Genomic DNA, 14,319 nt, shown 5'->3' with positions numbered 1-14,319 from the left:
CACAAAATTCTATAAAAACTATAAAAATCATTTTAAAGTGGCCTGTAAGGACACTAAAGTGTATCAATAATAAGAAACTAAACAAAAGGAATAAAGAAATTATACATTTCTGCTTTTATAGCTTTACTCTGTATTTCTCCATTTTAACATTGCAACAACAAATAAAAGAGAGATAGCTGTGTTGCAGTGTATGCAGCAGCTTTTAAATCTGATTAGTCTAAAATGGCAAAGAGTTCAAGCTTTTCGTGGGACATATTGTTTTCATTTAAAGTAAAATAATCTGATGTCTGAATAAAACACAGACTCTAAATTGGCCCGGTTCTTGGCCTGGAGTTTTTTTTATCTGTTCTTTTCTTCTCCCATTTTTATTTCTCTTCGTTCTTTTAATTTCTCTGCCTGGTCTCTTCCTCTCCGTTGTAGTGTGGCCGTCACCCGCTCCAAAGACGTACCCTCTTTCGGCCCCCCTATCCCAGAGGGTGTGACGTTCCCCAAGTCATCGGTGTTCCGGGACTTCCTGCTGGCCAAGGTCATCAATGCGGAAAATGCTGCCCACAAATCACACAAGTTCCGAGCCATGGCCACCCGAACGCGGCAGGAGTATCTGCGCGACCTGGCTGAGCGGCACACCACCAACACCCCGATTGACCCCTCTGGGAAGTTCCCTTTCATCTCGCTTGCCCACAAAAAGAAAGAGAAGACCCGGCCATATGAAGGGGCAGAGCTGCGCAGTCTTGGGGCGGTGACCTGGCCAGTCCATGCTGAGGATCATGGGAGTGGAGGAGAAATGGAGGCCCTGCTGGCCTTTTCCAATGACTTTTTAATCCTGTTGGACCAGGAGGCCAAGGCTGTGGTGTTTAACTGTGCCACTAAGGATGTGATAGGCTGGACGCTTAGCAGCCCAGCGTCTTTGAAGATTTTCTACGAGCGGGGTGAAAGCGTGTCTCTGAGGAGTATCAGTAATAATACAGAAGACTTCAAAGAGGTGGTCAAACGTCTAGAGGTTAGAACACACACAAAATACAATACACATAAGAGTGGTGCTTGTTGGTATAAACAACAGTCGATGGAGGGAGTTGCAGTCTGTGTTCTGGATCTTATTGAAATTAAAAATAACTTTTATTTTCATGAGTGACCTGGCCAAGAAGGAAGCCGACATCATTATTATTATAAATGTGTGATAGCTGGAAATATAATTAGGTTTTCAACCTTCCTCTCAGTGGTAATGAACAAGTATTTGTTTGTTACACTTTCACAATGAGTCATCCATTAACAATTTTTTCCGTCTTCTGCCCTCTGCTCTCATGCCCAAGAGCTACATATTCTAAATTAAATTAGGTTAATTGGTTTATGTGCCAAGAAAAACTGCGATTTGTTTTTCGAACGTCAAGACGAATATTGTTGTGTCCCTTTTGGACGACACCGCTCATGCTTGCAATGTTAACCGCGCTCTTTGTGCTTGTTGGAATTCCTGAAGATGGCAGAATTATTCATTCATATTAATAGTAGAACTGTACTGAGAAACCAAACCAATGGGAAAAAACGCCGCTGGCTGCCATTGATCAGTTACCTGGCCCACTCACAGTCTCGCTTACTATTCAGTGTCGGCTGTCAGTCTGCCAGAATGACAACATTTCTGCATCCACATGCCAAAGCTGCTGTCTCATTACTGGTCTCTGCTTATTGAGGGAGTTTCAGAAACACCACTGGACAACATACTCCTTAATGGCTCATACACCTACACATACAGTGAAGTGATGCTAGTTCGTCCTTAGCTGTTTCCATGGAAACTGGTCAGAGGGAAAAAAAGGTGTTTTCTTATGTAATCATCAATGCTTTAGAATACATTCATTTCCTCAGCCTCTATCTGCCTTAAAACTGTGTGTGTGTTTGCATGCGAACATATGTGATGTGTTTCTGTAGCCTGGGTTGAATCTGACATCTTTTATTTGCACACATGCATATAAATATATTTGAACACTTGCACTTCGTTACTTGGCTCGGGACTCAGAAGTTGATCACATGTTGCATTTTATGCATCTGGCTTTAATCTTCAATCGCTTGGACTACCTCAGTGCCAGACCGTGGAAGGGAAGTGGCCTCGGGCCAGCTGCTTTTTGGAACCCATCTCTTCTACTCTCCCTCTCTTTGTCTCCCTCTCTCTTTCTCCTATCCCCCTATTTTTTCTTCTTCTTGTTTTCTATTTTTCCTTCCCCCTTTTTTTTTTTTTTCTTGTGCTCGCTTCCTCTCCCACACACACGTTCAGAAACATCAGAGGGCAAAATAACAATTCCTGTCAGGTGCCAGTCTACATCATGATTTATTCACACTTTCTTGTGAAGTTTGACTTCTGCAGAGCTTTTGCTAATACGCTGTTCAGGTAGAGAACTGAGAGGCACCCTGAAGCCACCAGGCACATCAGCAGAAGGGCTGTGACTGACCACAACAGGATAAGTTTGTTGGGAATAAGGATTAGTATTACCACATCTTTTATCAACTTATTAGTTGACCTTTAGAGTATTATGGGATCCAAACTCTTGTATTTTCACTTTTCCGTAACTGATTTTAGTTCTTCACCTCCAAATGAAAACAGTGACCCAGAAGTTTACCCAGTTGTTCTCATACGGCAGGAGACAAACCTGCTTTTATTCTTGTTGTATAATAAGTTTGTATATATGAATGCTTGTTTTTATTCATGCAAATAAACATCCTAAGGATCACGCAGGTTGTTTAAAACTGCTTCTTAAGCGAAAGTCCATTATTCGAGTATTTCAAATGTCCTGCAAAGTTTTTTTCCAAATAATGACTTATTTATGTTGAACCAAAATACACCCCGGGGGCTGTTTGGTTAATTTGCTTTAGCTTCTGTCCTCCAGTCGTCCCTGTCCTTTCATGGCTCACATCCACTTTGTGCACCTCTCTGCCCTTCTTTATATCCAGTTCCTGACTAAAGGCTGTGAGACATCAGAGATGACGCTTCGTCGAAATGGCCTGGGGCAGCTCGGCTTCCACGTGAACTACGAAGGCATCGTAGCTGAGGTACTTGTCCATTCAGAATGAAAATGTGTGTCTGAGAACTGTGAAGCGCATTCAGGGAGAACACTTGCTTATGTGCGGTTTGAGAAGCTCCTAATTTGTAGCCGTAAAATGTTTGCTGGTGATGAAGCAGCCCCAGGGAGATGATTTGCATCACAACATAGCAACTTGTTGTTGTCATGCAAAAGATGTTTGCACACATTTCCTTTCTCAGACAACTTGAGGTTCAAATACACCTTTATTTTTAGTGACAATGAGTATTTTACCAAAGCGATGTTGTATAATTTAATAGTTTAATGTACACAGATTGCTTGTCCAGCAGTATGAAAAGCCAAGTTGTTCAGTTTTTTTGCTTTATTTAAAAAAAAAATTGTTTAGCGTGATATATACGCTGTAATCTACGGTGTAACCCGACGTGCACCTCCCCAGAAATCTAACTACACTTGAATTGATACAGCCCACAACTACTGTGACTGGCCTGTTCAGCATCATTGATTCCTCTTGTGCATTTCTGCTCACTTCTCCGATGCAGTTTTTGTTTTATGAGTGAAATAATAGCAATCATCACCTCATAATCATAGCATCAATATAATGATTCAGAAATAACAGCAATTTCCTGGAATGAGATTGCTGAAACTATTGGGATGGATATGAGGGAGTGTGCAAAAAAAAAAGAGGAAAAAAAAAAAAAGTGGGTACCCACGAAAGGAAATAAAATCCCAGCATTCCATTTTTCTTTTCTATCAGCTAAGACTGCATATAAAACACTGAGACATGACCACACAGGCATAAATGCGGGCAACAATATCAAAGGATCTGCAAAGATTCCCCTGCAGAAGTCAAAATCAGGCATTACTGAAGATAAAGAAAATATTCTGGCATTTTTACTTTTTGTAACTTTATTTTTAGGTGGAGCCATACGGCTACGCTTGGCAGGCAGGACTGCGGCAGGGAAGTCGTTTGGTGGAAATCTGCAAGGTTGCTGTTGCAACTCTGACCCACGAGCAGATGATTGACCTCTTGCGGACTTCGGTGACAGTGCGCGTTGTTATCATCCCGCCACATGATGACGCCACTCCACGCAGGTAAGTGGAAAAGAAAATTATGTGTGTGTCATAGACTTTTCATAGAAGTTGCATGTAGCCACTGTGATGTCACATGTTGGTTTGTGGCAATGTCCAAACTTGAAACCTTGAGTTTGGTGTTTTGCCCCTCATATTTTGTGTCTTTGGAGCCAGAGGCAACAATATTATTGTCCTAAGTCCTGAATGTTATGCCAACCCCTTTCAATATGGGTTATGCAATATGCAAGCCCTTCTTCCACACAGACACATTTGAACTAAACTTCTTTTCTCTCCCTCCACAGGGGCTGTTCAGAGCTCTATCGGGTGCCTGTGTCAGAGTACAAGGGCAGCAGCAGCGACAGCGGTTCCTTTGAGTACAAATTCCCCTTCCGCAGCAACAATAACAAGTGGCAGAGGACATCAAGCAGCCCTCAGCAATCGCTGACTGCCTCGCCACAGCCCCACACACCCAACCGAGCCATCAGCCTCGGTAGCTCAGTGGGAAAGACGCTGTCAGCCGAGAGGCTGGAGAGGGGTGGTGTCATCCCGCGGAGCGTTAGCAGCGATGGACGACCTCTAGACACCAAGAGGTTAGAGCTTGTTGGCTCTTTAAGTATGTATGATTGGAAAACCGTATTATGTTGAAGGAGACTGGGAAAGGTTTACTAAAGAGAGAGCAAACTGGAAAATATGTGCTGCGAAAGCCAGAATCCTCCAGCTGTTTAACTGATCAGTTGTATTTCAGTCCATATTTTCCTGGGCAATAGGTTTTATTTTATTTTATTTTTTTAACCTTTGCTGAAAATAAACAAAACATCTTTACGTATTATGAGCGCTTCTGTGCTTTAGAAGTAGACTTTCTTTCCCCATATTGATTGTTTGGGACAAAATAAAAATCCATCGAAATTTTCCTAAACTTTGAAAATTGAACTTTTATAGTCTTTTGGCTTAAAAAAACAAAAACCTTCATGTTTTCATGAGCAGATAAATTCTTACTGTTTCTCTGTGTTTCCTGTACACCAGGATGTCTCCAGGCAGTGAGAGCTATAGCCTGGCCTCATCTTTGGCGCTAGGCCGTTCCCCTCATAACCGCAGCTCTCCCAGCAACCTGTCCTGTTCCAGCGACGCCTCTGGGAGCTCTGCTCACTGGAGACAGAAGTCCATGCCTGAGCAGTAAGGAAGAATATGTGGATATGGATGCGATTTTTGGATAGTGACTGCATATTTTATGTACAAAAACCCCCAGTTACTTCTCACTACAAAGTTTTATGCTGCCTTTAGGGATTTGTGATTTCATTCATCAATGATAGAAAGTCCACTGCGCTGTACGTGTACTCTGACATATGGTCAGGTATTTATCGCTTCTCTTCTGTAGATGTCATAAAATATGTCAAAAAGCAACAGGTTGATATACCGTTTTAAACAGACATTTAAGACGCATTTACATTTAAGAAGCTGATTTATGCATCGCTGTGACATAAATTATTTGAATTTTTTATATATATATGTGTATATATTTTTTGCTATATACAAAAAAGTTGGCTTGAAGTATAATCTTTTTACAACCGTAACAGCATATGGCATTACTGTAGGAGAGAGTGAGATGCTAGCATTTAGGTCTTTGTCTCTGTTAATGGTCTTGACAGCCCCCCCCCCCCTTTTCAATTTCCACCCACTGTAGCCTGTGGGAAAATGTATTCTGTTTCAAACTCTGTTTTTCTATCATTCCTTCCCCTGTATTTTTAATCAGTAAAAACACATTTAAGTAACTTTAAAAAAGGGAGTTTTATTTGGTGCATGTGCGCTCGTTTCCTAGATTTGCAAGCAATCGCCACTCTCCGATGTCTGGGGAGAGACGAGAGGTGGCTGGAGAGAGCGGGTCAGGTGGAAAGTCCTCTTCCAGTTGGTCCAGGATGGATGAAGGGGGAGGAGCCGAACGAGGGTCAACAGGTATGTTGGGATTAAGTGCGCTGTAAAGTCTTGGCAAATTGTGGCGTATTCTAATACTATCAGTAGTGTAAACATAAAACACAGCATAAATGTGAGCCTGCGGACGTGTTTTTATAGACATCAGGGCAGTTGGCTTTTCAGTTTTGAGGGCGGAGGAGGAGACAGCACTGGAAAGAAATCATCCATATTTATCTGTGGTGGTAAATTTCTTTGAAATGACAGGTATCTTGAAGAGTGTGTGAGTGGTGTTTGTGTGTGTGTGTGCCTCCTCATCTACCTCGTCTGCCGGTGACATATTTTTTTTCTTCTTCTTTGCAGCAGCAGCTTTTTCATAGAGATAAAAACTCTGACAGCAGCCACAGCGCTTCTCTTCCACTCCCCTCTCACTCCACTCCTCTTCCACCTCCTTCGCCTCTGCAAGCTGTGAATTATATTGCCTTCACTGAGAAGGTCTTAATGTCTCTGCAAACAAAATGGTGGAAACGTAATGAGACAAATGGCAAAGGAAGGGGAGAATTATTGAATAGGGATCAGAAAAAGGTGTTCAAACGGTGATATTGGGTACAATAAGTGGCTTTTTGTTTGTCACTTTCCTTTCTGTTCTATACGACTTAATAAGAGGAGAAAAGGGAGAAATTCCTTTCTTTCCTGTCAACACAGTTGGCCACCCTAGTCATTGTGCGCCTTTCCTTCCCTCCCTCCCTTCAGTCTGTTCCTCATTCTCCACTGCTGTTTGTTTTTGCCTCTCATTCAAACTTCTTTTTATTATATTGTACATTCCCTTTCATTTAATTGAAAGTATTCTCCCATGCACTGTTTTTGGGACTTTTCTTTTATTAAAGGCCCGAAACCCACAAAGGCCCCCCCCCCCTGCTGCTCCTTTGATTCCCAGCAGGATGTTGCTTTGGTTGATTGTTGACCAGCCTAGTTTCAGTCATGTTCTCAACCTGTTCCTGACCGCCACAATCACAGTTAAAGGCTTCAGTCTTTCATTTTGTGGTTGTTCATAGCACTTATGTCGTTACTGGTCAGGGTGGAACAATGTAAACTGGGCCAGTGCAGCCAGAGTCAGCCAAGTGTCTGGCCCTGCACTGTACAGTCTGCTCTCTCTGTGGTTTAGGGATCTGTCCTTTTCCTCTTCCTTCCATTTTCACCCTTTGACCTGCCAGTCTTCAGCAACGATTATGTGGTCATGCTCTGTCCAGAAATAACACGAGTCACGCAGCGGGCAGAATACATACTTTTTTTTGTTATGCACACACACAAACAGGACATTTGCTTACCCTTTAGCCTCAAAAGGGCTTTCCACCAGAATAATTACATGGTTAATTCATGGAGAAATTACTATTTGTCATGACTTTTCAATACTTTTTTTATATTTAGCTTAAAAGGGTAACTCCTCAGAAAGTAAACAATACACAAATACCCACATATGCTTGTATATAAACACGTGCACTCCTGAAAAGCAGGCATGCACACGTGCTTACATCCTTTATTAGTGGAGAGCCCCGTGGGCTGTGGTGCAACTTTGCAGATTAATGTGCGACTGAATCTACATTTCTAGATTCATTCCAGCAGATGTTATGATATCTCTCTTTACTCCCTCTGTCATGATGCTGTGGTCATTAGCAGCCTTCTCTGTATGTCTTGTTGCATAACATCCACAGAATTATACAATAGTCCCAATTATACCCCAAGTTTTGCTTCGGGACACATACACACGTTTTCTCACGCGGCACAGCTTGCCCAGAACAAACAAAGCCAGCAGGGACCATCTGGGGACAAATTTGTGTTTGATGTGCTTGGCTTTTGCTGACAAGTGATGTGGGTTTTTGTTCATGGACATGGCAAAAGCAAAATAAAATCCGTGTCAGTGTTGTGAACCTCTCGGAAGTACAACTGCTGTAGTAGTAAAATATATGCAAATGAACATAACTGCTGTGTGTATTCATCAACCGATGTTTGTGCCACAGGGTGTGCTCTCATGTGTTTGTCACCAACCCCAGCTGTGTGTAATGGTCTATTTATTGCAGAGGCGCCAGTCTCGAAGTCTGGTCAAGGATACTCGGGAGCTCCTCGTATCCAGAGGCAAGAGCAAGTCATCCACCTGTCCCCGAAGAAGGGCAGCCAGGTCAGGCTTTACATGGTTTTTGACATGATGGTGATGTAACTATATGAACATTTAGGCTTTTTTGTATAACCAGAATATTTTATCATTTTCCCTGTACTCGTCTCTATTATCTGTCGTTATGCAGTCGGATGGCCCTTACTCCGGTCACTCCAGTAGTAACACACTATCCAGCACTACTTCCAGTGGAGGCCACAGCGACAGCGACAAATGGTATGATATGGGGACTGGTGGGGGCTCCAGTGGTGACCAGGGTGACCCAGAACCCAATGGCCTGGGAGGAGGTGGCTACCTCCAGGGCGCCTCGGCCGACAGCGGCATCGACAGCGGCTCTTTTGGAGCCTCTCACCACGCCCACCCCCACTCTCACCACGGCAGCACCACTTCGCTGCTGGCTCCCAGTGGAGGCAGAGACAGCAGGGAGAGGTCAGCGTCCCCATGGCACAGTCCAACTGAGGGAGGCCGCAGGATGCTCGAGAGGTCGCCTGCTGCTGCCGAGTCCCCTGGCCCTCCAGGAGAGAGAAGCATGGATGGAACAGGTCGAAGTCCACCTACTCACCTCCTTGTTAGAGACAGCAGCACCTACAGCCTGAGTGACACTGGATCTCACTCAAGGTGTGTGTGGGTGTAAAACCTAAAGCTTCAGTATTAAACTTATCCTCTAAGGCAGGGAGTGCAGGCTTGAGGGTGGAAGTTTCCAGAAAAATGTTGTGATATGATTAAGACTCCTGACAGAAGAAAAATGTTTTAGCTTCTTCTTAGAAAACGCTGGATGGTTAAAGCTTTTGTAAAACACTGAAGAAAAACAGATTTGAGAAGAGATCGCACTTTTGATTCAATTGCATACAGCTAATGACCACAAACACTGTAATCCATTTGTTGTTTCTCACCTTGAAACCTAAGAATTGCACCTAGAACGTAACGTGATGACATGATCTTACCTCAGGTTGAGGTAAACTGCTTCTAGAAGCAGATGGCAAATACATCATCATACTGTTTTCAAATAAACACATTTCACTAAGAAGCAATTGTTTGAAAGACCTGAATTAAATCTATTAAAGTAGAGAGTTTGACAGCAAAGTCCAACAATGGTAGGAAGTAGACCCAAACCCTCCCCTGGAGTCTAGATGCTGGTGGTGGTGATGAAGCAGTTGGAGATTTAGGTGATGATCTCTGATCTGAAATGGTTAGGAGGTGGGTTTGATGAATGAGAGCGTGAAATGATCATTCAGAAGAAAATGATTGGGTCAGAGTGACAACGACACAATTGAGTTTGACAGCTTGGGAAAGCAGAAGTGATGTAATGAATAGACTGAGTAAATATAAATCTACCTGATTAAACTTGCATTAACTGTATTTGTGCAGTTCACTCAGCTTTACCACTTTTGTCCTGTCACTCTTACCTTGATAGGATAAGCAACTGATCCCTTAGCCACAATACACAAAAAAAAACTCAGGTTGTTTAACATTGATTGACAATGAATAACATAAATTGGTTCATTCAAAATATGTTTCATCTCACAGCTATGAGTAATTGAGCTTCAGTTATGCATTGAGATCTGGCCTCATTCATTTTATTTATTTTCTCAGCATTTGCTTGATTGCTGCAGTCATTGTAGTGCATCAGATAACAGAAATAATCTTTTAAATGCACCAAAGTTTGTGTGTTAGTCCCCCTATTTGCCAATTTCCATCTTAGGAATCAGCTGATTAGCTACAGAATTTCAACCACCGGATCAGTTTTGGTGGTTTTTCTCTTGATTTTTGTGTTTTTTGACTACACATTTATAACTTACTTTACAACTGTAAGTATTTGACACTTACAGCTAGGTCAGGACACTTAAGATGTATCTGGTGCCAATTTATTCCTGTGGAAATCAGTGATGTATATGCACTGGACGCATGAAGTTTCCTTCACCATCTGTTCAGCTCCCTTGTGCTGGCACACTTCGTCATATATATTTTTCTATTATTTTATTATTCAGTTGTTTTTTTTTTTTTTTTTTAGCAGGCTAACACAGAGAAACAAAGAAAACCATCACACCAGCAGCCAGTCCAGTTAGCATTACCAGTTAACCTGATAAGTAACTTTAGACTGGTTCAAACCTAGAACCTTTTTTACCCTCACCTAAAACTCTCAAGTACGTTTATACTGCAAACTGCATCCACAGACACGTTTTTAAACGTGAAGCCAACCTTAAAGTGTAATTTTAACTCCCTCTACACATGCCAACTTTTTTTTTTTTTTTAACTTAGGCTAATATGTAGATCTGAACTCCAGTGACCCGCTCTTCTCATTTGAAGAATCTTAAATCACCAGTAATGACAGTTACACCTCATGACCTGGGTATCATGTGTCCAGCATTAAAACTACATTTGTATTCTGCCACAGTGATGGAGGGTATAAAAAAAAAAAAATGAGCAGAATGAGCTTGCCAAGATTGGCTTGACCGCAGGTGATACTTTCATATAGTTTTCCATTTATAACTGAATAATATATGCCCTACCTCAAAATTCCTTGATGAAAGATGTCTCACTGCTGAATTTTGTATTACTGCTTGACCTAAGACCAAGCTTGACTTCTTAAAACGTAAAAACATTCTTGCCTAAATAATGCACAGATCTGAGTTTAAAAGAAAAAGCCTGTCTTTGCTTTAAGATGTATTTTTTTTTTTTTTTTTTTTGTAGTGAGGATTATGATGCAAGTTGTGTACATATGTTTCATTACTATTTCCACATCCTGTTCGTTTCCTCTGTTCATCAGTGCTCGCCACTCGGGCCACAGCTCTCCCCGAGAGGAGTCGTCCTCTTCGGCAACCTCCCCTTCATCTCAGTCCTCAGTGTCCCCTGGCCCCAAGAGCTTCTACCCGCGCCAAGGAGCTCAGTCCAAGTACCTGATTGGCTGGAGGAAGCCCGGCTCCACCATCAATTCTGTCGACTTTGGAGACACACGCAAGTAAGGATGAAAGGACTATACAGAAAGTAGAAAACAACAAAAGTCTTGAATTGTTATTCAAACTGTGTATTTGAGGTGTGAAAAGTTACATAAATTATTAAAGTTATATGTTATCAATAATTCCTCTAGAGGTTTTTGAGCTTTAAATGCCTCGGTAAAAGAGAGTTGGATGTTTTTGTGTCAGCTCAGTGTTAACTTTCACAAGAAGTTATTGATCCTGGTGATTTTTTTTCAGGCTGTTGGTTAATAATGAAGAAACAGAACAAATTAACAGGTGAAAGATGTTCTGGTCTGATTTTTCAAAATTTGGCAAATCCTTCAGATGGTGGACAGATGATCACTGGGCATAGTACAGTGCATTAAAATTCACCTTATTCCCAACCACATTAGTGTCTAATGAATGATGCCTAATGTTGCCACTGTGGCTGTCTTTTTCCCCTGCATTACTGTATTTATACTCATCGGATCAAATTGAACTTTCCTCTGATTTATTGCAATGCTTTCATTAGGCAGACTGCTTTTAATCCTACTACAACTATTACTACAATTTTAACATTAACGGTCTTCATGTAATATCATGTGTGCTACTTGATTTCCCCCTTGTGGCTGAAGAGAGTATTGCACTAAGTGCTATAATGCAGACCCTGAATGTGAATTTTTTTTTTTTTTTTTTTCCCCCCATTGAAAGGCTACATATCTTTATTTTCTGTGTCATTATATAAAACATTATCAGTGCAACATGATTTTCTCACAACCGCCTTTTTACTGACTGTGTGTGTGCGCGTGTGTTTGTGTCTTAGGAAATCTCCAGGAGAAAGTGGAGTAGACGTGGTTCCCACCCCGGCAGCCAGGCCATCTCTGAGAGACATGCACTCGCCCCAGACTCACGCAAAGTCTACAATGGAGGAAGATGTGAAGAGGCACAGTGCTCCAGACAGTCCCCCGCCACCACGAAAACATAAAGAAAAGGTACGTCTGCCATTTAGACCAAAAGCAGCTACTATAAAGGTTTGCACAGCTTTCAGGGAATCTGTCAGGTGAGTGGAGTGAATTCACTTGGAAAGCTCAATTTGCAGTCTTTGCTTGTTCCGTCCACCTTCGCAGCCACTTCAGCTTTTCGCAGGCAGTGGTGCAATTGTAAAAGCAAAGGTCAAATATAAAACATAAAAATCGGGTGTTAATTCTCGTCTGCTTGTAGCTAGAATAGGTCATTCACCTGCACATCGTTGGGGGAAAAAAATGTATTTGATGTGTGGCGAATGTTTTTGGGCAGCAGATCAAACAGGAGAGAGGCTGTAGCTGATGTAGAGCTGCACTGCAACCCCTGGTCTCACACAGGTGTCAGAGCAGACTCTGTGCAGTAGTAAATGTGATCATTAAAGTAACACCTGCTCACTTTCACCCTGCGCAGCATAGCCAGAAGTCGCCGCCAGAGCAGCCTCTCAGCCGCCGTCGCTCGCTCCATCGTACTCTATCAGATGAGAGCATTTATCGTGGCCAGCGCCTTCCCTCCATGAGCGACACCATTCCTGAACCAGCACTCGCTGCTGACGTTCTCTTCAGCTGCTCCACTCTTCCACGTTCGCCCACCACCCGTGGCGTGCCCCTCAGACGGCCTTCCTATAAGCTGGGAGTCAAACTGCATGGTAAGCTGGAGTAGAAGGCTGGCAACTCGCTTCATATACTGATGACATAATTTGTTGCTGATATTTGTTACTGTTATGCAATGGGAAATAACCAAATGCATTAGAAAATAATTAGCAGGTAAATAAGGGTGCTTTGAATAAATGCAACGCAGCTCATTATGTTTTCTGCAGAACTAAGAGGTGCTTGTATTTGCCAAGTCAATATTTGGTTACCATATCTCTTAATATTATGTGATAATGACAGCGAAGGCTAAACCTAAGTTATTTTATTTTTTCCTGCTCTCCCCTCTTTTCAATAAAAATGCTCAAAAGTGTGGAAAAATCACTTTTCAAAACTTAATTTAACAGGTGACCTTTCGGCATCTGACACATCATTGGTGGATTTGGTGGAGCGTCATCGTGGACCTCTCCCTCAGGAGCTCATGCCCCTCCCCTCTTCAGACAGAGACAGTCCCCTCGAATGGACACACCTGGTGGACGTGGCCAATACCTTTGAGAATGAGCGAAACACACATTATGGTATAGTTCTCCCGCTTTTACTAGTAGTTAAAGCAAAGGCTTGGTATTCTTTGCCCTCACTTTTCTGTCTTCTTTTAGTCCAGAGAAGTTTTGTTTTTGGCGACTCAAACCACCGAAGCAGCGGCGCCTCCAGTCCACAGCAGTCTCACATAGAGCTGAAGCCTGTTCCACTGTCACGGCCCTCATCTAGGTACACACAACACACACACTGTAGTCTGTGTTAAATGTTCACATGGAAGATATGTGCAGCGAACACACATCACCTCAGGACTGCAGACAAAAGATAAAATTACTGTCCTATTTTCCTTCATGAAAAACAAGTTCACAAAGCAAATGAGCTAAAGCCATCCAGCTGCACAGAATGAGAAATTACAAGATCCAGAGGTGCTGAGCAGGTTAACGGAGTACTGCCTACCTGTAATGTTACATATACTATGTGACAAAGTTGGTTTGGTTTGGGAATTAGACATTTTAAAATGAAATTGATTAACTATCAGTGCAACAAAAAGAAGTTTAACGTCTAACCAGATAATACAAGAAGCAGATGGTGTGTGTACATATATAGATTAATAACTGAATTCAGTATCCAGTAGAACTGGAATATACTGGGTAAACAGTACTGAGTTTGTTGTTAATAAAATTCCACTTCAAAGATGTATGCAGTGTTTACTCAGGTTGACTTTCTTTTCTTGCCGCAGTGAGGGACATATAGGGCTGGAGAGGAAAGTGACTAAGCTGGAGGCCATGGTGAAGATGCTTCAGGAGGACCTGAAGAAGGTGAGACGGAACCTAAAACATGACACACAGTTTGAATAAATATATACAGTCCTGCAAACAAAAGGCAATAAATAAATATATATATATATATATATATATATATATATATATATATATATATATATATATATATATATATATATATATATATATATATATATATATATATATATATATATATATATATATATATATATATATATATATATATATATATATTAGGGGTGCAACGATACACAAAATTCA

At 41.8% G+C, this 14,319-nt stretch overlaps 1 protein-coding gene across 1 annotated transcript in view; it reads left to right on the top strand.

Annotated features, from left to right (window-relative positions):
* The window catches only part of sipa1l1 (signal-induced proliferation-associated 1 like 1), a 92,866-nt gene that overhangs the window by 68,736 nt on the left and 9,811 nt on the right, over window positions 1-14,319 (top strand). The window contains exons 11-24 of the mRNA XM_063495253.1: window positions 421-1,000; window positions 2,938-3,036; window positions 3,943-4,118; window positions 4,400-4,687; window positions 5,121-5,270; window positions 5,914-6,047; window positions 8,081-8,178; window positions 8,303-8,790; window positions 10,940-11,131; window positions 11,932-12,100; window positions 12,543-12,777; window positions 13,126-13,296; window positions 13,375-13,486; window positions 13,995-14,073. Coding sequence (XP_063351323.1) covers window positions 421-1,000; window positions 2,938-3,036; window positions 3,943-4,118; window positions 4,400-4,687; window positions 5,121-5,270; window positions 5,914-6,047; window positions 8,081-8,178; window positions 8,303-8,790; window positions 10,940-11,131; window positions 11,932-12,100; window positions 12,543-12,777; window positions 13,126-13,296; window positions 13,375-13,486; window positions 13,995-14,073 — 2,971 coding nt within the window. The remainder of the gene's footprint in view (window positions 1-420; window positions 1,001-2,937; window positions 3,037-3,942; window positions 4,119-4,399; window positions 4,688-5,120; window positions 5,271-5,913; window positions 6,048-8,080; window positions 8,179-8,302; window positions 8,791-10,939; window positions 11,132-11,931; window positions 12,101-12,542; window positions 12,778-13,125; window positions 13,297-13,374; window positions 13,487-13,994; window positions 14,074-14,319) is intronic.

Source organism: Pelmatolapia mariae, linkage group LG15 (genome assembly GCF_036321145.2).
Source record: "Pelmatolapia mariae isolate MD_Pm_ZW linkage group LG15, Pm_UMD_F_2, whole genome shotgun sequence".
NCBI classification, from domain to species: domain Eukaryota; kingdom Metazoa; phylum Chordata; class Actinopteri; order Cichliformes; family Cichlidae; genus Pelmatolapia; species Pelmatolapia mariae.
This window is presented reverse-complemented; position numbering and strand designations above follow the sequence as displayed.